Below are 23,915 nucleotides of genomic sequence, written 5' to 3' on the forward strand. Positions count from 1 at the left end.
TCACAGCTTGCTCTGCCGAATAGAATTTCTTCTACTCCAAGCTTCTTCACCACCCTCAATCTGTATCATCCCTCTCATATTCCCGATAATCTGTTCCGCCTCCCTCACCATCCGACTGACCAAAACGTCGCAAGTAGGAATATCATAAATGAGACCCATACTTATTCCCGCCCTGTGATCTTGAGCAAAATCCACACATGATCAAACTGGACTTACGACCAAACACCAGCTTCCACATCTCCAGTCTCATACACTTGTCTTCCCCTAGCTCCGGAAACAAGATCTCGGATTTCTTCAAACTTGGCGCCTCCTGGTCTTTGCTCAAGTCGGACTACTTCCATCGATACAGCATTCTTGTATACTCTAGCAGTATTTTTCAGAGTTCTATTCATGAGCGAAACGATATCGGTAATGGGATGTTCTCGACTTACCGGAATATATGGACGGTATCCTTTTCCGTGGAAGCCACTATGACATCCTTGACGTTTTGATGTATGGGAGCTTCTACGGTACACATGAACCGAGTTCCTTCTCATCAGCTGGCTGTTGATTTCTTACGCCTGGTAAACTCACCCATGTTGATTCCCTATTGGTGAGCATCTGTATCGTAACTTCATGGATTTGATGAGACTTACCGAAGCACCCAACGCCAAAGCAGCAGCTAGTCCTCGACCATCCGCAAACCCGCCAGAAGAGATATACGGTATCTTCAACTCCTTAGCCGCTCTAGCCAGCTATTTCAATCAGCTTCTCTCTCTTGTCAGTCCCCATACTCACCAAAACGATCCCGCCAATATCTTCTTCTCCGGGATGTCCAGCACCTGCTACTTAGCACGCTTGATCGCCAAGAACAACCTTGACTCACACTCAAAACCGTCTATACTCAAACAATCCACCCCCATCTTTTGACCTGAGAGAGCATGTCGGACAGTGACGCATTTATGTATGATATACCTTTTCCTCAAGCCAGAGTCTGAAGGGGATACGTAGGTTTGGAGGAGTTTGATCAATGGACCGGCTGACTGGTGAGCGAACAGTTTGCTTCGACTTTGTGTATGGGCTATTCACGATTATTTCCGGCTGTCTCGAAGATATCTATACCTTCTTCCATGGCCGCTCGAGCATATCCGGCACTAAACTCAGCTAAGGGGGTATATGTGGGCTAAGGGGGCTCACTAATCTGGAGGGTTTATGGTGGGTAAGAGGGTGATATTGACTCCCTAGTGACGGTCAGCTCAGCCTAATTGAGATATGCTGACAGGAGAATTATCTAGACTCGTGTTGATGTACAATATGGACCCGTTCAAAGGTCGATAGGGAGGGAAACTCACAAAACGTCCGGGACGATCCCCTAGTCTTTTCCTCGTTTCCCGTATCGCCTCCCTCAACGCCTCAGGGCTAGGCTGAGTGAGAGCGGTGAGGATTCCCAGAGCCCCCGAGGCAGCAACAGCAGCAGCTAAAGGTGGTGTACCAACCCATTGCATTCCTTTTCATGAGCCCACTTGTCTCATCTCAAAGTCATCGACTCACCGCCCTGGACGATAGGATGCTGGTATTTCAGTGTACATCCAAGGTCTCAAAGAGCGACTCACTCTGATCCCCAGTGCTCGAGTGAGCTCGGTACTTATTGTCATACTTGACAAGCAGTACGAGTAGTGGTAGGAGAAAGGCAGGAAACCACAAGAAACACATCGACAAGAGTTGGGGGAAGGAGTGGCAACCGGCCATCTGAATAACCGGTGGTTACCGCGGGTCAAACTACTTGTACGGTACTCTGCGTACTGCGTACTCGTACGAGTAGTTAGCAGTCGAGGTGACTGTGTGATAGATAGCAACTCATTTGAGTCTACCCAAGGTGCAGAGCGTGCAAAGCTATAGATGCGTAGTAGCGAGGGATGAGGAGCAGTCAGTAGCTAGTTGCATGATTTAATTCTACTGGCAACAGCTACGGTGGTGGTTCTCCCTCTACCCACTCGGCCAACCACCTGGCATACTCCTTTACCCTCCGTATCCCTGCGTCACTTCTTCCAAGCTCTAGGTTCGGTCTCAACGAAGCATCTTCCAATTGAACATCCCCTTCTGCTCTTGCTCTATTCCTACCGTACACATAATCCGACCTTGCCGATTTATACCTAGGCAGAGTTCGATATAATATCGTGATTTGAGGAGTGCGACCAGTAGTAGGTGACAAGACCAATTGAGCTTGTTCCTTAGCAGAAGTAGGTTTGAATTCTACATCTGATCTCATCAGTATAGATCTCTCATCCTAGATCGAGACTCACTCTCCAAATATACTACATCCCCTCTTCTTACTCTCTCATCACCCCACTCCCTTGCTAACCCCTCCCACAACTTAACAGAGCAGCTGGCCACTTCTCCTTCATTATGACTAGGAGGAGAAGTGACGTTCCAACTTCCTACCCACAATGTCGGATTTTTGCCTTTCGCCTTCTCTTCTTTTCGACTCCGTAAGACGGGTGTGTCGACAGACATGACACATACCATCAAATTGACATATCGCTTCTCCGCTGAACGACTTCGTTGTTGCGGTATATTGCCTGACAATAGTGCGGTTAAGGTGGTGAGTTTATGTAAGGGTATCGTCCAATTGGGTAAGTTGGAGATGCTAGCGTTCCCAGGGGCCGTGGGAGGGAAAGAGGTGTTGGTGGAGAGAAGTGATTGACCGGTGGGTTCAAGCATGGGGAGTGTACCCAAAGTGAAGTCTAATATAAGTATGGACATGAGTAGAATGTGGAGATCTTACGGGATTTACGACCAAGACGAGCGGATCGACGACGACTAGATTCTGATGGTATACTTGATGTACTTCCAACGCCGGAGGCATCTTGACTGTCATCTGTCCTACGCCGCTTCTGGGATCTGGATCGATGCTCTAAGCTTGTGATCTCGGATATTGACTTGTCTGATGTGTGCCGAACGATGAGATCCTGGAGTGACTGAGACTGTTCAGAACGGAGAAGGGGCAGTGTTTGGGAGGAGACATGTTGGGAAAAGACATCGCGCGGTGGTGGAAGGAGAGCTTGAAACTTGAGTGGATGGTATGGAGAGGTGCTGGTTGGGAGAGGAAAGGGTACGAGATGCAAGGGAGGTAGGAATACATGATATTGAGTAGTCATGGTCAAAGTAAGTAAGTTAGTGTGATAGTAGTGGTGTTGTAGGCCATAGTCGATGGGTGCGAGGCGGCCATCGCCGCTTCACAAACTTTACCATATCTTCCACCTCAACTTTGAGTCTCTGAACGTGCACCCTTATATCGACATCCATCCTCAGCTTAAAATATCTCCACTTTCCTAAGTTGGGAGTCCACTCAAGTGGTGTCCAATCTCACTCAGTAGCTTGATCAAACTCATAGAGGTGGCCTTCTTGGATGAGACCCAGATCTTCCCCTTTCCCCCAAACAACCCCGCGTCTCTGAGTTTCTCTTCGCTATCCACATTTCATACCCCCTCCCCCCTCCTCCCCACTCACACAATTCAGCCGACTAGAACCACCCTCCTTCTCACTCACCATGTCCCCAACATCTCCTCGACAGATCCAGATCGACCCAAACCTCCCCTCCGGTCACCCACGTGCTACACCCAAGTCTCCCAACGCCTTGTCGCCGTCTCGCGCCATAGGTCCTGACCGTCATCGGGGTATGAGTATGGATGGTCAGCGGGCGTTGGAAAGACAGATACAACAGGCTCAACAGGACTTGGATTCTGCCATAAGCATGTGTGAGTGCATACTCTGATTATCACCTTTTACCCATCTCGTGCGTATTTCAGAAGGAATCGTATCGCACTGCCTTATACCGGTCCGATTCCTTTTCTCTTCCCTCTCATTGAGAATAATTTGCATCTTTTCTCCATCAGGTCTTACTGATATCCAGCCCGAGCCAGGTCAGGCTCTATGGGAATGCAAGAAGCGGGTCCCCCCGTCAGACCTTCCGCTCAACATTACCCCTCTTCGTCCCCCATCGGTGAAGATTTTCCTATCCTCTCCGACGCCGAAGAAGCCGATCTCGACCGTGCACGTTCTGGTTTCAGAGGTGATGGTGAGGATGAGCTAGATGAGGGGCATCGAGACCACCGCATAGAGGACGAAGAGGAGAGAGGAGAAGGAATGATGGACGCCGAACCTCGTAGCATGGGTAGTAGCGGGTACGATTCCCACGCTCATCTCCTCCCTGATCATGATTACGATCGATATCAACATGAAGACCAACACCGATATGGACGGGCACCACCTGGAGTAGTACCCATGCCTGTGAAAATTGATTTTGCTCTCATGGATCAGTACGCTAAAGACACAGCGGCACAAGTGGAAAGTCACGATGCGACGTTTGGTTTCGCTCTTCCATCAAGTCAAACTTTTGGCGATCAACCTGGGTTCGGGACTCCAATGGAGAGGACAGCTACCACTTCTGCTTTTGGCGATGATCATGATCCAGCCTTTTCGTTGAATGGCGGAGAACCGGTTCAACAACCATTCCAAAGGAGGAGACACAGAAAATTATCTCAGAGTAACCCGGTGTTACGCAGGGGCGCCAAGTTGGCAATGTTCGAAGGGTTTGGGAATGGGAATGGTGATTTAGGCAACGACTCCACTCCTTTCAAAAATTCTCGACAGGGTAAAATGAGACGAGTGGAGTCAAATTTAAGAGGAGCGGATGGTTTTGTTCCTTACACCGATAATCAAAGAGGACACGATAGTCCATATCGATTTTCCTTTTATTCAAGTGCTATGAACGTCACTATACACGCTCGCACCATGGCGGACCTTCCGGACGAAGGGCAGAATTTTGAGGATTTATTCAAAGGACGTGGTGGTGAAACGGCCAATCGGAGCGGTCATGGCACAGATGGTGCCAGTGTGAGAACGTCGGCTCGACCTGGTACAGACACCCCTACCGACCCCTCTCTAGTGACAAGCGCGAAGCAGGGTATTCCCACTCGACCGACCATTCCCGCCAACATAGCCGATCGAGTGAAAGCAGGTGGACCACCGCCACCACCGGCTGAAGGACATGAATATGATCCTGAGAATCATACCTGGTGGTTGGATGTGCTTTCTCCCACGGACGACGAGATGCGCATGTTGTCGAAAGTGAGTAGCTGACGCTTTCGCGGAGGCGAAACGTGGTTAGCTGACATGATAGGCTTTTGGCATTCATCCCCTTACCACAGAGGATATCTTGTTGGAAGAAACTCGCGAGAAAATCGAGTTGTTCAGAACTTATTATCTCGTCTGTTTCCGTTCTTTCGATCAAGATCCATATTCTCAAACATACCTCGAGCCTCTCAACATGTATATCATTGTTTTCAGGGAGGGAACATTGTCGGTGAGTGTGTCTCCTTAGTCTCTCTCGGCAATTTGTCCACATGGTTCTTGGAAGTGAAGGGAGGGTCGAGAAGAGATAATTAATGACCCAGTTCCACTTCAGAGGTACACCCCATCCACAGAACGTACGTCGGCGAATCAAACAATTGGACGATTTCGTCCTTGCTACTTCGGATTGGATTTCCTACGCTCTCATCGACGACATCACCGATGCGTTCGGACCTCTTATCCAAAGTATCGAATATGAAGTAGATAGTATTGATGAGTTGGTGTTGATTCTGAAAGATGCAGAGCAGAGTGATATGTTGCGGCGGTCAGTCTCTCTTGATATCCACACTTTCCACTCTTCCATCATGCGTTGAGTTGCATCCTCCGCGCCCTCAATGATCTAGTTTTGCACTCGGTGCACTGGTAGTTGGGAGTGCTGTTTCATATTGAAGATGTTGCGTAACTCCAAGCTGACACCTAGCATTGGTACTTGTCGAAAGAAAGTCATGGGTCTTCTTCGATTGATGGGCAATAAAGCGGATGTGGTCAAGGGGCTGGCCAAAAGATGTACGTTGCTCATCAACTAACTTGAATCTCGGTTGATGACTAGGCACCGAACAATGGGTCATTGCTCCAAAGTCGGACATTGGATTGTATCTCTCAGATATCCAGGATCACTTGATCACCATGACTCAAAACTTGAATCACTACGAGAAGATTTTATCTCGATCACATTCGAATTATCTGGCGCAGATATCTATCGAGATGACAGATGCGAATAATCAGATTAACGATGTTTTGAGTAAACTCACTGCGTTGGGTACTGTCTTGATGTGAGCATAGTCGACATTCCTCTCTCTTCCCTGCAAACCCATACAACATTATTTCCCTCACTCGCTAGCATCTGATCGTTGGGTGACCTACTTGTCCAGTCTCTAACTTTCGACTGCATTCTGCATTAGCTAGACGATGCACAGTGCAGCCGGATACATACAATGGAAGTCGACTCGATTGCTGATGATAGTCCGATGAATTTGGTCACCGGTTTATGGGGTATGAACGTTCATGTTCCTGGGCAAGACATCGAATCAGGGGTTTGTTTCTCTTCGACCCGATGACGTCTGGCTGACGAAATAGTACGCATGGTTCGGAGGAATACTTGGTTGTCTATGTGCTTTTGCTATTTTGGGGGCGTTTGCGACTGTGAGTTTTTTTGTATCGATCACCACGAGGCGGTGACTGATGGAAAAGTACAAATGTTTTGTCCGATGATGATAGTTGCTCCGAGGTTCACAGGCCTCTCTGTTGTAAGGCTTTAAAGATATGCACCTTGAGACAGATCAGATGGTGTGATCATAGATTTAGGGGTGAAATGTCAGTATAAATCATTCGTATTGTATGTTGGTATCATAGGACTGCTTGCATCATATTCGGTCATTTGCTGCGGTGACGTAGTGTCTAACTCTAACTGATTCTCTCCCATCACTAACTTACTGTGTATATATACCGTACACATATGTTACAACGTTCTCCTGTCCTTTCTACTCTTCTTCGTTTGGTATATCAATTCAGACGTATACCTTTGTACTCTCTCAATCGAACGATGTCAATCAATCATGGTGACGGACCATCCCTTCCGCCTGATACGCGAACAGAGAAAGGTTAGTCACAATGACCTTCTTCCCACCGATCACTGGTCACTGGGCACATAAATACCCAATCCATTCCTCGTCTGTCCTGCGCTGGGATAAATGTCAGAGTGAAGAGAGATGTTCTAATGATCAGATCATCCATACACTGCAAAAGAAACTGATATATATCTGAAATCTAAATTATTACCTAAAGATGATTTATCATCAGGAGGATTATATGATCGTATTCATCGAAGAGGTGTAGAAGCGGGTATGCCAGATATCTCTGTGACTCCTCTTCAAGGACAATATCTTGGTGTTCTGGCAAGAGCTATAGGAGCCAAGAGGATTTTGGAAATTGGGACTTTAGCTGGGTGAGTCACTAGTACTTACTACTCTTCATCCGTTTAATTAGGTTTACTTAGTGCAAATTCAATCCCCTTCCTTTCCCTTGGTGTTTACTGTCATTTCAGTAAAATTGCAATTATCATTTTCAAACCCTCCACATTAGTGAAATCATGAAAATCATCCAAGGGAAATGATGACTTGTTCTTTAAAGAATCCATTCTAACAAGATGGAAATTCATTGATTCTGAAACCAGCTTCTCTACAATCTTTCTAGCTCGTGCTCTTCCAACACAAGGTGTTATAGATACTCTAGAACTTTCTCCACTTCACGCGAAAATAGCTCAAGAGAATTTCTTAGACGCCGATTTATACCCTTTTCCTCGTATTCATCTTGGACCGGCATTAGAAACTTTGAGAAATCCCAATGGTCCGTTCGCTAGATTACCGGATGAAGAAGGATACGATTTGATTTTCATCGATGCGGATAAAGAACAAATTTTCGATTATTTCTTAGAAAGTTTAAGATTGACAAGAAAAGGTGGTGTGGTGATTGTTGATAATGCCATCAGAGGTGGGAGGTGAGTTGTGTATTTCTCATTTTTTTCTCTTTGTCTTCACTAGTCTTATTGTCTTCCTGTCGTCTTCCTCTTTTTGGACGGGCTGAGCGCTACGCAGATTGTCATTTTATTAGGACACCTTCATTGTGACGGGGTACTGAAGGCGTTGAGCGTCGCCCCAGGGACGTGGGCCAGGTACAGCATGGATGAGAGGACAAGTATCGGGCATTGGGAATGAAGCAAGAGTGACGGAATGGTGGAAAACACGGGATCCTTCATCCAGTTCGGAGTTTCTGCTATAGCGATCAAAGGGATACCAAGGGCGAGTAGAGGTTGGACCGGAGAACCTTAGCTCACGATAGAATCTCGAGGAGTGAAAATGACAACCCTCGAATCGACGTCTCTGGTTTAAGGGCATTGTACGATTGGGTGGAGAAGGATGCGGGTAGAACAGTGTTGATGAGTGGTATCCAAACTGTCAGTGAAAAGTTTTGGGAGTGAGTATTTTTGGTTTGACCATGTTAATGCCAGAGGCAAGTGCTGATGAATCAGTGGATTCGCTATTGCATACAAGATTTGACGTACGGTTGAATCAACTTGTGTCAGCTTAAATACGTGATACGTAAGAACGTGAGAGGTAAATATATGACATGAGAGGATGCATCATTGTCATACACCAAGTTGATCACATATCTATCTTTTCACACATGCCCTCACCCGAACCCGAACCCCATGATAGTCTTGAGAAGATGCCACTCAATTCTTCTTGTTCTTGTTTTTACCCTTTTTCCCACCTCCCCCTTGTCCCCCTTGAGAAGCACTAGTACCACTTCCACCCCCACTGGGATTAGATCCACCCCCGATGCCTTGTCCAGTTCCCTCTTCCGTCCCACCTTCACCTCCACCTTCCTCACCTTTCTCATCTTCATCACCACCTCCATCCCCATCCTCACCATCACCATCTCCTTCACCCTTCCCACTCGCTCCACCACCCTTGCCCTTCTTCCCCTTCCCTCCACCTTTCCCATCATCACCCGTTTTCGATAGCACACCTTTATCCATTGGTGCTCCGAACGTCTCTCCTTGAGCATTAGGTAATTTCTCTCCATCATATCCATACCCTGTCCAACCTTCCACACCCCATCTTCCACTCTGCCAACTACCTTGTGTCTTGGGTATGTTCTTTCCATAATCGGCCCAACTTGGTAAATCAGGATAATGCACAGTCACGGCATGTCCCAAAGTTTTAGAATGCCATGTGGCTTGTTTTTCAGCTGCCGACATCATATAAGGAGTCGCCGTCCCTGTGTATTTAGAAATGGGAGGAAAGATCGGCGTGTATTCTGGGAAATATGACTCGTGATGATGCCAATCCGCACCTTTGGTATAATTTTGTTGTAAGAGAGGATGTACGTGAGGCATCCCTTTGATAGTTGTTGCGTCATCTTTAGGGTTTGTCACTTTGACCGGGGTGGTTTCGGGAGTTGGATAAGCGTCGACATGAGGATCAGGATGGAAATGAACTTTTCCTTTTTTCAACTTGTTACCTGTGTTCCAATGAAGGTGATGTTGTTGTTGTTGTTGGTGGTGGTGATGATGATGGTATTCGTCATGTGGAAATTGGTCAGGTGGAGGTGGAACAGGGTTCACGGGTTGAGCGTTAGGAGTGATCTGAGTGGAAACGGCAGCCGTGGTAGTTTTAGAGAAAGGAGATGATGGAGTGAAGATAGGTTCGTATTCCGGGAAATAGGAAGTATGATGAACGAAAGTATCCATATCTTCTGGTGTGGTAGGTTGTTCCACTGTCGTCTCCGTTTCTACTGGAAAAGATTCTTTTCGTCGGAGGTTGAACCAAGATCGTTTCTTGGTAGGTTTATTTGATGTCGTCGGTGTTATAGGAGTATAAGGAGGGGAAGGTATATCGTAATCTTGTCTGTCCTCTCGTTCTTGGTCCTCTACGTCTTGGTGATATGGGTATTGCTCGATAGTGGTGATACCTTCTCCAAAGAGATCAATAGCTGGAGTCGTTGGGGTGGAAGGTCGAAACAAAGAGAATGATCGTCTAGGACGAGGTCGAGATATCTCGTTAACCTCTACACTCTCGTCAACTTGTGTTTGATCCTGATCGCCTTTCCGGAAAAATGATATCGAACGTTTTTTCTTCACTTCAAAGTCTGAAGGTTGAGGTGGGAATGTATCTGTTGAATCGGGATAGGGAGGTTGATCAGGATCGTAAGGAGCTTCACCGTCCCAAGTTATATTGAAAAGATCTTTGATCGAACGTCTTTTTCGCAAAGTGGAGTTGGGGTATGACATTTTATATCTTTCACGGTGAAGGAGAGTTTTCTGAGAAGGGTAAGGTTTGATAAAGAGATTCCCATGATCGTCTATAAGATGATACCATGAGGACAATAGAGTCTTGACAAGGGGGAGGTGGGAGTAGATGTAAGACGGTATTGTGTGTGTTGTTGTGATGTCTCTTTTGTCCATGCTGCATGCTGCGGCACCCTGTGATCATCACTCAAAAACTGATCGTCACATCGACGTACCATCATATCACCCGTCGCGTTTTTATGGTCATGAATATCTAGCGATGAGGGTGAAAGGAGGATGGGTAGGATGAATGGGATCCACATGAAAACCCAACTTTATCACACTTCCTCTAGAAAACCCTGCACGATCAACCTCTCCACCCCACTTCTAGCCAATCTAAACCTCTCTCCTTTCCTAAAATCAATCCTTTCGCCTCCTTCCAAAACCACCTCCCCCGCATCTCTCACCACTCTAACATCCACCATGATCTCTCCCGGTGGTCTCTCTATACCCACTGTCAAATCTAACACATCCAGAAAATCCATTTTGTAATCCAGCATCAGATTATTATATCCTCTTAAGAAATCCAACTCCTGAGGACTAAGTGCACTCCTCAAATCTGGCGCATCACTATCTGAATTCAGATACGTCAATCCTCCACCTGCGTCCCACCAACGTTCTTTGATTCCAGTGACTCGATTATGAAGGTAAGCGAGGAGACATCGTTTGTTCCTACGTGCCGCGAGATGTTGCACTGTCAAACCGCAGACCAAGGCGTGATCTTGAGAAAGTGACACTTGACCGTGAGATTCAGCAGCGGAGGTTATGGAAGTACCTAGTTGACGTGTTTCTAGACATATGGAGAGGATGAGTGGTAGAGCGTATTTGGGTAGAGGGAGTTGTGGGGTGGTAGAGAGGGTAGAACGGTGAGAAGCGGTGACTAGTTGAAGGGCGAGGTCTCCGTACATGTCGAGTGGGGATTATTGCTCGGTCAAGATTGAGTGGTGGAGGTTAAATGTGGCACAGTGAGAAAAGGGTCGATGATGACGGAAACGCAGGTGATCGCGTCAGAGGGGGTGTGTTGAATGGTGACTCGCCACATTGCGGTATTATCAGGAGTTATAAGTGTGGGGAAGAGGCAACTTGGTGCCACACTCGACGGGATTATTTGACACAATCTTGGTTTAGCATCTTCTTACATTCAAACAATCAACAATTTGATCATGTCATTATCGACAAAAAGCTCTAAATCGCCTCCTCCATTACCTGACGATCACGAATCACCTCCCGGACCGATGGGCTCGGCTAGTGGGGTGAACGACGAGGACGAGAGGATCGGTGAGATCGGAGATGATACAGACCAGTCGAAAGGTTCCGACTTGAACCCATCAGCAGAGGAGCCCAGGTCAGCTCGGGACAAGGGAAAGGGCAAGGTTCAGAATAGTTTGGGTGGTAGGATTGATGAGAAAGAGAATAAAAATACCAATGATGGGACAGAAGAGGAGGCAGAGGATGATGAAGATGACGATGACGACGACGAGGATGGTGAAAGTGATGAGCAAGAAGAGAGAGGCCACGAAGAAGAAGAAGACGGGGATGAAGAGCAGAAAGGTGACGACGAGGAGCAACCCTGGCAAGCTGTATGGTCTGCAGAACACAATGGTGTGTCATCTTGTCTTCTTTGTCATATCATCATTGACTTGCTCACTCTTCTCTCTCTCTCTCTCTCTCTCTCTCTCTCTCTACCATCCACTAAATGTTTCCATCACCGCTAATCGCCATCATGAATTCATCACCCTTCACAATTGCCCATCTGGTCCCTGGTCCCTTTGACAAGAAAGGAATGAAACTAGGAAACAAAATTCGATGGGGTAGGAAGAGAAAATAGATCCTCCCTTTTGAAAAACGCATAGGCCATTGTAACTCATCACTAGCTTGGTATTTCTGGAACTCTCAAAATGGTCAAGTAACATGGACGAACCCTTTATCACCTCCTACTTCAAATCCACCACTCCCAAACGAACCTCCTCCTCTACCCAACGAACCTCTCCCTTCAAACCCTCCCCTTCCACATCCTTCTCTTGCCTATCCATCTCAGGCGGAAACTTCAACAGAAAATAACCCTGCAGGACAATCAGGTATAGATCCAGCTCTAGCATACCTTCTCCCACCAGAACAAAGAGGAGCGGGATTATCACAAAATGACGCTGCGGCTCAAAAAGGTTTATTCAACGCTAGAACGGGTAGATTCACAAAAGCGGATTATCAATATAATGTCGATCATTTAGATGAATATAATAGAGCGAAGAGAATGAGTAGTCATTATTTTGATGTGGAAGCTTGGGAAAGACAAAAATCTGAAGAACATGAAAAGAGGAAAAGAGACGAGGACATGGGAACGAGTAGTAAAAGGAAGATTACCAAGAAGGATATGGTGAGTTCATGTTATTTTTTGAACCTTGTTAGCGGATGGGGGAGCATCATATTACAAATGTTTCTTTCCTTCGAGTTATCTCATATTGAGTCATCATGTCGATAAATGCGGGAAGATGAAGAGACGGCTCAGGAGAATTCTGTCCAAATGCTGATGGTCAGGATCGGTTCAGGAAGAAGAAAGCGGAACAACGGGCTAGATCGCAAGCATGGTTACGGGATTGATTCTATAGTTGACGTTGACTTTCGTTCCTGTACACATGACATGTTTTCCTCACATACTACACTTCCTTCACTGCTATTCATTCTTTCTGCACCTGCTCAACGCTCTGTCTATAAAGTACATATTCGCAAGTCATTTGTTAACCTATGCATGATACAATCTCATCACACGATTATAACCTCTCGTAGTTTCCCGCCTGCAGGATTCTACGATTCTCTATTGAATCACATCCTAATTCTTACTTCCGTCTCTTTCATTGTCCATTCATAGATCTGAACACGATTGTCCTTCTATAATTATTCATTCTCCTCGTTCTTATCACTTCATCTTGATTCATCGACGTACGTTATAAGGCCTTTCAGGCAGAACCGACGAAATAATTGAAATTGTAATCTGTAGGTTTTCTACTCATCAATGATTTCCCTCACTTATCGATGATGATATACTCACGCTACATAGGTAAAAGTTCCAGAAGAATCATAACTTTTAACCGTCGTACTTCCCCTAACTATATTCGCTCCAATAGTCCCTGCGGCACTTCCGATACTTAACTTACTGATACCCGAAGGTAAACTGAAAGAAGCTTTATTCGCTCCAGAATTGATATTCACCGTCGCTGCAGATGAAAGAGTTACCAAGACGTATAAATTATCGTCCGTGTTGTCCGCTCCTGATGGTCTGGGATTACTAGGAGATGTAGGTGTGGCTGCTTTAGGATGAGGTCGGGACCATAAATAAAGAGAATCGGAAGAAGAAGGGTATGAACCAGTTTTAAAAGCTTGAGAATAAAGTTTGATTATTGGTAACCATGCCGTGTGAGGCATATTGTTGGTCCATCCTTGAGACATTGGTTGGTCGGCTCTGATAGGACCGACATAATGACTTTCTCCGTAGTCTGATTCGTTAGCTTATTATTTTTTCCATACCTGAGTTCCATGACACGATGAATGAGGTTGACATGATGTGGTATATTGGCTTCCTGACTGGTTTATTCAATGTGCAGCGAAAGAAGGGACGAGCGGGGTTCAAAAGTAACGGGGAAGACAAAGAGGAGAAGCAATAACTCACCATTCCATGAAATTAATTCGACCATATCAAACTTATTTCTCAATCCGATCAACTGCTCCATCCTCGTAGCCAATAACCAATCATCACTCCTATATATCCAATCCTTATTGTAACTGTTGGGTCCGTAGTATGTGAAGAAACAAGGTGATACAGCGGGCATATATGTCTTGTTGCCTAAATCATTTATGTACAGAGTATCGCTCGAAGTGTCTAGGTTCGCAGATCCCATTGGCCAACCTGAATTCCAATTGAATTCTCCGTCCAGCCAAGTGAGAGTTTTGAATTGCGCAGGATCACTAAAAATGGCAGGGATGAGCTCGATGGTGGTGTTGGAATTCGTCAAGAGACTTCGAACGTAGTTCCATCCTGCCGTAACGGATCCTTGACCGAACGAACATCCGTCTCCGGCGAAAGTGGAGACGAGAATCTTGCCATTATGCGTTGCTTGAGCAGAAGAAGATTTATATGTCGTCACTAAGTTGGCTAAATTGGTTGCGTCGTTTGCTGAGCTACAGGAGAAGGATGTGACGTCGAAGGAGCTGCAGAGTTAACTAAAGTACGATCAGAAAATGAACCATCTCCCAACACCATCCGCGGGGAAATCGGGGTGAGTGTGATGGGACGGGAGAGTGGAGAACAACTTACAAAAACAACTTGAAAGATCCGTGTGCTTGAGCCGCCGCGTACGCATCGGCAATTCTAGCAGGTTGCCAAGAATCACTCCCCATATTTAAAGCGAACCCATCTATCCCTGCACTGGCAGCCATACTGATATCGTCCGCCCATGTGGATTGAGTGTATGAATAAGTCTATTCCCATCAGCCACGTTACATCTACCCACCACGGAAAATTTACTCACATTACCGACAATGTGATGAGCCCATAAATACTTCGTACCCGTCGCCGAGACGGGTTTCGCCACTCCAACCACTGAAGTAGGTCCTGTCGTACTTGTACTAGTGGTACTCGAGGCTGATGTCGAAGAAGCTTTGCTCGTGCTCGAAGCCGACAAGATGGTACTGGAAGCTTTTGTTGACGTAGTGCTGGCCTTTGTTGAGGTGGAGGTCGACGCTTTGGTGGTGGTGATACTGGTCGATTTACTAGTCGATGTGGAAGAGATAAAGGAAGATGCACCAGGTTGTACGCCAGTAGCTGTAGCTTTGACATTACACCCACTTGTCAACCCTTGTCCACAAGCAGGTATTGAGTAGATATTTATGGCGTAAGATCCACCACAGGTTTGGGAACTGTCGCCGTTACAAGCGTGATTACATCCTGTAGATGATCTCGCCGTTGATAAAATTGAATTTCCGCAGAAGCACTGGGATCAGATCTACTCTTTCTTCTTCGCCTGCGGTCTGGAATCGAGACAACTGCCTCATCTGACATTTCTTCCACTGGTATCGCAGATCAAGAACTGTAAGAAAGGAAAGAGGAAACTCACCTGAGCGCCATATTCTGTTCCACCATATGAATAACCTTGGGAACCGCAATACGATACACACACATTTGTCGTCATGTTATTCCACGATACGAAGGCGGGAGATAAAGTCCTTGTACTACTATCGGTATAACAACCCAAAGACTGATATGTTGGTTTTGAATATACTACAACAAATCAGCTGATCTGAAACAAAAGTGGCCAAATAGAGAGGACGGACCTGATAACCGCCATGATGCACCACATTTTTCGGTGCTATCCCCTCCACAGGCGACTTTACATTCCGATTCAGCCTTTGCATTACCCTTCCCCGATGTGACCGCATTGGCACAGTAACACTCCGTTCCGGCTGCTGTTAGTTGACTGTATGACCCAAAAGTACCAAAAGTCAAAGTGGTGACTCACCTTCCGTCCCGGCTAATGAATACCCCTTCGAATTACACGTACTGACACATGATTCGACAGTCATCTTACTATCCGTATAACTGTACCCTGCCAACGCTCTAGGAGTGGAATCTTCTCGACATCCGACGTAATTCCAAGCGGTGGTGAGTGCTCGTCTGGAAGGATTAAGATGTCTGGTATTTCCTCGCGGTCTCGGTTCAGGAGGAGGTCGTGCATGTATTATGGTTAAAAGTGAGAGAAGGGACAAGGAAAGTGAAAATGTAGGAAACAGCATGGTTGAAACAGTTTGAACACCAATCGATACGGAATGGCGGTAAACGATATACTTTTCGATACAAAATCCAGTCGATGTCGAAGAGGGTTATAACGAGTAAAGACAGTGGGGCTAGATTTACTGAATGGTCAGTAAGCGGGCTATCCGCATGCTCTCGATCTCGCGAGGCCGAAACAGAATGATGTTAAGTGACAAACAGAGGGAGAGCGAGTCTCTGCTCCACCGTCTCTCTTCCTCCAAATCTCCACTTTGTTGTCATCTCTTCCTATCATCATCGTGTGTTAGTGATGTAGGGCAGCTTCAGGCACCTTGGATCGGGGAATCTGTGTTCTTTCTCTAAACCGGTGCGGCCGGCTCAGGCGCAGCCGGCTCAGACGCCATGGAATGTCAGTGGAGGCATCTTGATAGCCCTCGGACGAGCCACCTGAATTGACCGTCCGATGGCCTCATGTTCTTTTTCAGGGATTGATCTACACTATCTGGTCAAAGTAAGCGCGATCATCATGTCGGTATGACCCGTTCATAGGCATCAACCCAACAGTAAACAGTGCTGTCGTCAGTAATTATAATGCTTGTTGATACAGACTTCGGGCTGTTTTGCGGGGCCCAACCCAGGGAATAGAGATGAGTCCGGGAATGGAAATTTTACTCGCGGGTGGCTTAATGTCCGACTTGATTGCGAGGCGTCCAAAATGTCTCGGCCGACCCCGATGCCGGTATCATTGAAACCAGACAAACGGTAAGGTTTCATCTTTGGCTTTTATAATGACGTCGGCAACGCATGATCACCAAGATTTTATGCTACAACTCGGGTAACGCGGCGATCTGTATCAATTCTTGCCAAAACGTCCAAGCAAAAGAGATCATCGGTCTGTGTCAGGTCAGCGCATGTACATTATCTTGTGTCCACTCACCTCGGCCGCAATAACTCTCCATCCTCTTCATCTACCGGTTCCCCCCACTCACCTCCGCCTTTCTTCAAAGCCTCTTCCCACTCCATCACATATTCCCGTTCATAAGTTAATGCGTAGCAGTGCCTTGCGATGACTTGAATCGGCGTGAGACGAGTCGTGGAAATTTTGAGATTGGCTCTTTCGATGACATTGAGCGCTTTGCTTCTTGTCGACTCTACAAGCATCTGATAGGCGTCTCTCAATGGCTCCTGAGTGCATTTAGCTAACAATACATGGGACCGCATGCTGCACTCACATTCAGATTCTGGTCTCGAGCACGCTTCCGTCTCTTGTTTTTTAACGCAATCCCGCTGGGGATCTCAATCTCAGATACGCGATACCTAATGTTCAGCGGGGTCCAATGTCGAACAAGGAGCGACTGACTGTCTCATGTTGTACTGCATTGCATGTTCGTACTCAGCTTTGATCGGACGAAGTTCCATCATCAAGCTTTCGTAAGTAGGGTATCGGGTAATGCGGGGATCTGTCGGATACTTCGCATGTATGATATCGGTTGGACGGAAGTGAGGATCCGGTTGGACCTACCACACTCAGTGATCATTATTGATGGATCTGATCACTCACAATTCTGAACAGAATACCCAGTATCTTCTGGCTCTCATACGTCTTTTTGGTAGCATCTTTATCCATGAAATCGGGCCAAAGTTTTGGACGCATCGAGGGATCCAAAATAGCCGCTTGACCAGCTGGTACGTCAGTCTCAGTCCACTGAACGAAGACGGGGAATACTTTTAGGGAAGTCGACCGCAGTCTACGAGTCAGCTGCATGGTTATGTACAGATCGTAAAAGACGCACGCTGTGGATCTCAGAGAGTTCCAGACAATCGGGATGAAAGGGACCCTTGTCTTCCCAGTCGGAACGTGCTAAGTGACAGTTATCCACCTGGCCCAGTACGTCGTTCTGCGAATCATCAGTGACCATCACCTGTCGGTAGCAGAGACTGACGAGAATGTACTGAACAAAATTCTGTGGGTATCAGCCTGTGGGATACCATTGCCTGTCATACAAAGGGCACTTACCTCGTTGAGGTGCTGTTGAGTCACCTTTGGGACCCGTAGCGGAGGAGGAGCCGTATAATTCATCGCTTGGAAAACCTTGAGGGGCTGGACAAAGCGTTGATCCCAAATCAAAGTATAATCTTGTACACATTAGTGGCGGTTCCTACAAGCATGGCAAAGCCAGCTACTTACCGTCTCCGTCCAGATCCCCGCCACCCAGCCTGGCGATCAGCCCTGAATGGTTGCGAGGAAGGTACTTACATATTGGGTAGATCACGTTCGCCTTGGACACTGAAGACGAGGACGTTCTTCAAATGGCGAAGGTACGGATTATCGACAGCAAATGCTCGTCTGACGTCTCCAGGGTGGACTTGACATGTCAATTATGCTTCAGACGTCGTGATAGCTCCGGGATCGACTCACGGGCTGGAGCTCTGCACACAATCACCTCCGACTCAACGATCACGGGCGGCGTGTCATCGCTCTCTTGATACTGACAGAACACCTCGCCTTCTTTGAGAGTACCAGTCTCGTCCGCAATACCAATCAAGAACACCCCAGTAGGTAGACGAACTCGAGCACGCCATTTGAGATCCTGCAGAGCACGGGTTTCGACTATGGAGCAGATGTCTAAAATCATGGGATTCTCATGGAAGCCGGCCTTGATCAAAGCGAGCAAAGGGAACTAATAATCAGCCCAATTGTTGGAGCTTTCGGAGTAAAAGCAAAATAGCTCACTTCTGAACACGTAGATATCAGCTTGTGATCATCGCGACTCAAGGTCTTGGTCGCCACTCTTTCTCGAAGTCCTTTGATACTCGCCACGGCATCGTTAAAGATGTCAATCATGAGTTGCTCCGGAATGCCGTTGGCGCACATGATCATAATGAACTGTCTGTTCAAGAACGCCACCTGAAATTTGGCTATCTGCCGAGTCAGGACAGCAGTCACAAAGCTACAAACAATATACTCACTCTAACTACGTTCAGATCTTTGAGACCGGATTTGAATTTGACCATAGATTTACGCATCTTAACTTCGTGGTCCTTGACACGACCTGGCCAGAATGCGAGCATGCCTTTTGCCCCACTGCGATCTGTCAACGTCACAGTGGATGAAATGCGAATGTAGCTCACCCGAGACGGAACTGGATGGCAGACGGGGTGGAGTTGATGCCTTCACGAAAGCCCAGAGCCCGAGCGGCTTCACGCATCACTTCGAAGCCGGCCAGACCGACGCCGTCTGTGAAACAATGACCATTGCGCTCGACATCTGGTATCTGCAGTCCGATATCGACGTTGATCTCAACGATACGACTCGTGCTGAACGGCTATCTGATTAGCTCATGTCGCCTCTCATCGACTCACCAGACCCATACGAGCAGCATGTTTTGCAATGATGGTCTCGTCAACTTGCCCCATCCAACGCTGCAGTTCCAGCATATCAATCTCTTTGTTGTCAATGAACCACATTGCGTGTTCCCTGCCATCAGCATGAGAGACCATGCATGATGACGGCTGGGTGCCACGACTTACTTTTGTTGGGACGAAGACGAGGCGACGGGCAAGTACCGGCGACCTCCTACCACTAAGCCCCAACGAAGCGCTCGTCTCACTCTTGCCATGACCCCAAGATCGGGTCTTTGGGAATCCACTTGCTTCGTGTAATCTTGAACCTGAGATGTTATCTTCTAGATCGCCTTACGGATAGCTCACGTACAAAGATACGGTCCTCCTCGTCGCTGAACTGGACCCGGATGATTGAGTCAATCTTACCGGCGTATCGCCGGGTGACGCTATTCGAAGGTTCCGGTGTGGGAGCACCGATCAAGAGCCGAGTCGGAGTGACTTGGACAGTACGTATGAGAACAAGATGAGACAGAGGGGTGGTCATCTCTTCGCTCAGGTATCTCGCGCGTGCTGTACTCAGCTCAGTCTGACCTTTGTCACCGACATACCTCTGACGAGTGACTCAACATTCCTAATCCTACCTTCCTTAAACAAACTCTCCACTAGACGATCTTGCAAGGCTGAGCTGGCGTGCAGTTGATTTAATGCCGAAGCCAGTCGGGAGACATCGACAGGTCGAAGGATCGCGTGAGCGATTAGACCCTCAACCAAAGTCCGTGTTGAAAAGCGGATGTGATCAAGTTTAGGAGCAGTATACTGGTCCGCATAGTCCCGGGCGTCTAATGTGTGCGTGATCGGTTTATTCTCACGCCGTGAAACAAGTTCCATATCCGGTTCGTCCTGAGCCAGAGCGCGAAGCTGGCTGATACATCGCGAGAGGTTATGGAATTTATCCACCGTCAGGTTCATGACCCAACGCCAGGTGTTCCAAAATATTGGCTAGTATCAGTTTGGATCTATGCTACATCTGCTTGGGCGACTCACGTAACCACAAGGACCCTCGGGTATCGGATGGATAGGCCCAGCCTCTGTCTCGGTCTAACGTCAGCACTCGAATATTGCACAGTAGGAATGAAGCACAATTCCTGACGTCGAAAAGTCCATGGCTGTTGCTCTACGCTTCAGAGGTGTTTTTCTCCTACGTGAGAAGAGCCCCTTCGTCATCTTCAAAGTCGACATAGAACTTGGGGGGTCGTCGTAGACTGACCGTCATGGTGACGATATACCTCGGTCTGCCATCGGGAAAGATTCCGGTATATGACTGCAAACTGATTCCCTGTGAAGTGATATCTTCAAAAGAGATTTCCGCGTTGACAGGGCGTAGAGCGGGAGGTAGGTTTCTCTCTGCCTGTAATTCTGAGGGGAATATGAGACCTGCTTTGACATGTACGGTCTCTCGTTGGAAATCAAATCCAACATAAGATTTGCCGTAACCTAGCGGATTACCATCTGGGTCCAGACGGCTCATATCAGTTCCATGAGCACATTTCGCTCCCAGTACCTACACATCAGCTTGAGGTGAGTCAACGAGAATCAAATGTCACGAGCCTGATTGAATTTATTGCCTATTTGTGTTCCAAAAGCGATGGCTGATGGCCAGAACTGAAAACGAACCAGGGGATCTGAGGCCTTGTCATCGTAAGCTGCCCGACCGTAATCGTTCATCTCTAGGTTGTGAATGAGACGATCGACCGAGTCGTCGTGATGTACGCTTTTGTACGATTTGAGGAGATGGTGATTAGGGGGAAAGACGACTTGATGAGTGAAACTCATGTTGGGTCAGGTTCGAGTGTCGGAGATCTGTTGCAGGGTTTAGCTTTGGTACGGAGATAAATTTCAAGTCAGTGATGGGACCTGAATGAAAACAGAAATGTTGGGCCCGCCGCTTGCGCAAATAAGACACGGAGGATCAAGGTGCATGAGTCAAGAAGATTTGGAGAAGGAAAGTAGAAAAGAAAGGACAAGGTGAGTGAAGAAGGCGTCAGCTCAAGATGACCAACCTGGTAAGAGAGTAAGGCCCAAGCGGGAGCCGAACGTTAGCTACCCCAAGATGTCAAAGGACGACGAGATGTATGAGAGAAACACAAGACATGAAAGAGAGTGTGATGACCTGCCAGAGGTACTAATGACAGGCTACCAAGATATGCGGTATACTACAAGAAATGCGTGGGGAAGAAGTGAGAGAGAAAGAGAGAAGAGGGGGGAGAAGGAAGAGAACCGTGCTCATTGTCTTTGTAGACTCTGTATTGCAATGGTCACACCGGTCATATTATCGGTCATCGCCGCTCGCCACTCTTCACTCTCCTCTCACTGTCCAACCCTCCCTATTGACCACTACTCTCTTGTCTGGCCCTCACTGTCAGTACGATCATGGTCAGTGGGCACTATACAAACTATATCACAGCTGATGCACAGCCACGAATTTCAAGAGAGAAAGCAAAGCGACATGCAGCCGCCGTTCCTCTGCCAAAGAGAAATTTTGCCGTCCCTGAAAGTCAGGTGAAAGAGGTCGTCCTCCCTGGCACTCTACCAGCACCTAATGTAAGCCTCTTCGCGTCTATTCGTTCACATCTCTCTATCCCTATCATACGCTAGCTGATAGGTAGAATGATAGTTCCGCTGAACGTCACCTGTCCCAAGCATCCACCAGTAAACGTCGCATCACATTCCTCCCTCCCCCCGCTTCTGCACCCCAACCCTACTCCAGATCTCATCGGAAAAGACAAAATCGTAAGGGCCGTCAATCACTTTTGGGTGGAACACTCAATCCTCTCGTTTCCGCCCTCTCTGAATCATTAGGCGAACCGACCCCGTCTCAACCTCCCAAACGCACATTGGCTGTGAGAGCGGAAGAACGTCAGAAGGCAGAAGCGAAGAAGAAAGAGAGTAGCAAGATTGGTCAAGGAAAGACAAAACCTCTCAGTGAAAAAGCGAGAAGAAAACAAATTGAGAGTGAAGGACTGCGAGCTAGAATTGTAGCGCAATTGCCTGGCTTCCGAGCACAACCATGGGCAGTCATCCGGCAATACGCAGGAGAGGTCATCGCGCAGAAGGAGAAGCCTTAGAAGGCGCAGTGCAATAGTCACAATTCGATGCAGCAGCCGGATGAAAGAACATGATCCGGCCGAGAAACATGTGAAATGGATATTGAAAGGGGAGGGGTGGAAACATGCCAATGACGATACAAGTACACAGAGAGACGATAATTGACAATTCGATATTGAATCCTTTGTGACATCTGACACGTCTCCGTCATGTTGTTGAAAGGAGCGGGACGGTCGCTAAAAATGTCCGATTCGACAAGACTACCATTGCTTCTCTTCCTGTAGCATCAACACTTCTTCATTTCCACTCCACTCACGTTCTTCCTGCGTCATCGCCTTCTTCACAACTTCGCTGACCCCATTCGTCGAGTATATATTGATCCTGCTCACACTTACAACAGACCCTTCGCCTGACAACTCTCTCTTTGTGGGGACAAAATGTTAGGAAGCCACAAGAGTCGGCACCATTCGATAGCTGAACCGATACCTTCCAGTCCGCAGCTCATGTGGTGAGTCTGACTTCCTCTTGTTGATTGAAGAGGTTGCTGAGTACCAGGTTGGGCGCCCACCCATTTCACATTGAACCTCGTGTCGCTCGACCATCACTCATACGTTCTCCACCTCTGTCGCCATCCAAATATCACGTAGGCTACTTCGGTGAAGAATCTCTGGGAAGATTCGATTCACCTACTGATATTCTGTACTGTCATGCGAGGTACTCTCATGGTTCCACTCCATCGATAGCCAACGCAAGTCCGGATGTGGGAGCGAATGTACGACGACGACATAGTTCAAAGCTTCCTCAAGAGTCCGTCAAGGTCCGTCGAGTGTCATTCAGCCAGGATGTTCAGCGTGAAGGTTGGCAACCGCATCGGGCGAAGGATCAGGTTGATGATACTATTCGTCTACAGTCGCCTAATGTGACAGATGTCGAAGACAAAGACAGATCCGACACCGAAGCTCGCCAACCATCATCACCGATCTCACCCATTTTGAAGACACCAATGACAGCCAACATTGCCCAACCCATATCTCAGCTCACAAAGAGTCGACCATTCCCGGGCCGAACTCAACATGTATCAATAAGGCGAGATCCGGTAATGCTCTGCGCTCATTCACCCATATCCGCCACTCCTGTACCCATCGAGAAGATCCTGGACAACTTATCCCTCGAACCAAGTCCTACAAGTCCATTCAAGATCCAAGATTTGATACCCGCTAGTCTGTCTGACCCGGTTTATCGCACGTATCATGGTCTTCCCTCGGGCAGTCCTCAATATCTCGAGTTTCGTACGCGCAAAGACAGAGATCGTATCCTACGAGCAAAAGCCAATTCGATGGCTTTCGACTCGCCTCCGGGAGATAGCGTTGGTAGAGGAGTACATCGTCGTGTCACTTTGCATTGAACGGGTTAGATTGTTCTGAGTAGTCTACATGTACGATTAATCTATAATGATAATGCATG

At 47.4% G+C, this 23,915-nt stretch overlaps 10 protein-coding genes across 10 annotated transcripts; 5 read left to right on the forward strand and 5 right to left on the reverse strand.

Moving 5' to 3' along the window:
* On the reverse strand, positions 1-1,634 carry TREMEDRAFT_32384 (uncharacterized protein; the record flags this gene model as incomplete). The annotated part of the gene is made up of 12 exons (XM_007005592.1): positions 1-172; positions 217-384; positions 432-531; positions 559-586; positions 636-734; positions 778-821; positions 866-1,018; positions 1,069-1,133; positions 1,177-1,220; positions 1,332-1,486; positions 1,531-1,549; positions 1,593-1,634. 12 exons carry the CDS (start codon positions 1,632-1,634, stop codon positions 1-3), a joined length of 1,089 nt encoding a protein of 362 aa, XP_007005654.1.
* A 3,004-nt stretch (positions 1,635-4,638) lies between these two features.
* TREMEDRAFT_32191 (uncharacterized protein) lies at positions 4,639-6,570 on the forward strand (the record flags this gene model as incomplete). The annotated part of the gene is made up of 8 exons (XM_007005573.1): positions 4,639-4,873; positions 5,027-5,109; positions 5,162-5,344; positions 5,436-5,656; positions 5,813-5,898; positions 5,942-6,164; positions 6,356-6,425; positions 6,469-6,570. 8 exons carry the CDS (start codon positions 4,639-4,641, stop codon positions 6,568-6,570), a joined length of 1,203 nt encoding a protein of 400 aa, XP_007005635.1.
* A 432-nt stretch (positions 6,571-7,002) lies between these two features.
* On the forward strand, positions 7,003-8,447 carry TREMEDRAFT_63385 (uncharacterized protein; the record flags this gene model as incomplete). Its single annotated transcript, XM_007005696.1, has 5 exons — positions 7,003-7,084; positions 7,117-7,336; positions 7,565-7,888; positions 8,230-8,364; positions 8,420-8,447. 5 exons carry the CDS (start codon positions 7,003-7,005, stop codon positions 8,445-8,447), a joined length of 789 nt encoding a protein of 262 aa, XP_007005758.1.
* A 176-nt stretch (positions 8,448-8,623) lies between these two features.
* Positions 8,624-10,183, reverse strand: TREMEDRAFT_63386 (uncharacterized protein; the record flags this gene model as incomplete). The annotated part of the gene is made up of 1 exon (XM_007005697.1): positions 8,624-10,183. The coding sequence occupies one exon, from the start codon at positions 10,181-10,183 to the stop codon at positions 8,624-8,626; it is 1,560 nt and encodes a 519-aa protein (XP_007005759.1).
* Positions 10,184-10,518: 335 nt separating this feature from the next.
* On the reverse strand, positions 10,519-11,148 carry TREMEDRAFT_32305 (uncharacterized protein; the record flags this gene model as incomplete). Its single annotated transcript, XM_007005585.1, has 1 exon — positions 10,519-11,148. One exon carries the CDS (start codon positions 11,146-11,148, stop codon positions 10,519-10,521), a length of 630 nt encoding a protein of 209 aa, XP_007005647.1.
* Positions 11,149-11,367: 219 nt separating this feature from the next.
* TREMEDRAFT_44659 (uncharacterized protein) lies at positions 11,368-12,838 on the forward strand (the record flags this gene model as incomplete). The annotated part of the gene is made up of 3 exons (XM_007005638.1): positions 11,368-11,842; positions 12,115-12,614; positions 12,776-12,838. The coding sequence occupies exons 1-3, from the start codon at positions 11,404-11,406 to the stop codon at positions 12,836-12,838; spliced, it is 1,002 nt and encodes a 333-aa protein (XP_007005700.1). The 5' UTR covers positions 11,368-11,403.
* Positions 12,839-13,194: 356 nt separating this feature from the next.
* Positions 13,195-16,208, reverse strand: TREMEDRAFT_44661 (uncharacterized protein; the record flags this gene model as incomplete). The annotated part of the gene is made up of 8 exons (XM_007005639.1): positions 15,751-16,208; positions 15,566-15,694; positions 15,349-15,512; positions 14,764-15,225; positions 14,550-14,713; positions 13,905-14,443; positions 13,287-13,731; positions 13,195-13,240 (listed from the first exon to the last, which is right to left on the reverse strand). The coding sequence occupies exons 1-8, from the start codon at positions 16,022-16,024 to the stop codon at positions 13,195-13,197; spliced, it is 2,223 nt and encodes a 740-aa protein (XP_007005701.1). The 5' UTR covers positions 16,025-16,208.
* Positions 16,209-16,825: 617 nt separating this feature from the next.
* Positions 16,826-21,563, reverse strand: TREMEDRAFT_74213 (uncharacterized protein; the record flags this gene model as incomplete). The annotated part of the gene is made up of 23 exons (XM_007005832.1): positions 21,407-21,563; positions 20,955-21,206; positions 20,614-20,907; positions 20,391-20,444; positions 19,955-20,345; positions 19,717-19,916; positions 19,533-19,672; positions 19,365-19,479; positions 19,134-19,327; positions 18,972-19,086; positions 18,736-18,888; positions 18,421-18,682; positions 18,259-18,367; positions 18,190-18,218; positions 18,019-18,102; positions 17,955-17,965; positions 17,795-17,923; positions 17,728-17,749; positions 17,563-17,684; positions 17,234-17,288; positions 16,991-17,200; positions 16,939-16,969; positions 16,826-16,895 (listed from the first exon to the last, which is right to left on the reverse strand). The coding sequence occupies exons 2-23, from the start codon at positions 21,177-21,179 to the stop codon at positions 16,826-16,828; spliced, it is 3,015 nt and encodes a 1,004-aa protein (XP_007005894.1). The 5' UTR covers positions 21,180-21,206; positions 21,407-21,563.
* Positions 21,564-21,821: 258 nt separating this feature from the next.
* TREMEDRAFT_57256 (uncharacterized protein) lies at positions 21,822-22,597 on the forward strand (the record flags this gene model as incomplete). The annotated part of the gene is made up of 2 exons (XM_007005667.1): positions 21,822-21,947; positions 22,013-22,597. Coding segments are annotated over 2 exons (585 nt in total), but the record flags the coding sequence as incomplete, so codon positions are not given.
* Positions 22,598-22,888: 291 nt separating this feature from the next.
* Positions 22,889-23,856, forward strand: TREMEDRAFT_63392 (uncharacterized protein; the record flags this gene model as incomplete). Its single annotated transcript, XM_007005698.1, has 2 exons — positions 22,889-22,959; positions 23,007-23,856. The coding sequence occupies 2 exons, from the start codon at positions 22,889-22,891 to the stop codon at positions 23,854-23,856; spliced, it is 921 nt and encodes a 306-aa protein (XP_007005760.1).
* Positions 23,857-23,915: the final 59 nt, after the last annotated feature.

The sequence above is a fragment of the Tremella mesenterica genome, assembly GCF_000271645.1.
Source record: "Tremella mesenterica DSM 1558 unplaced genomic scaffold TREMEscaffold_8, whole genome shotgun sequence".
NCBI lineage: Eukaryota > Fungi > Basidiomycota > Tremellomycetes > Tremellales > Tremellaceae > Tremella > Tremella mesenterica.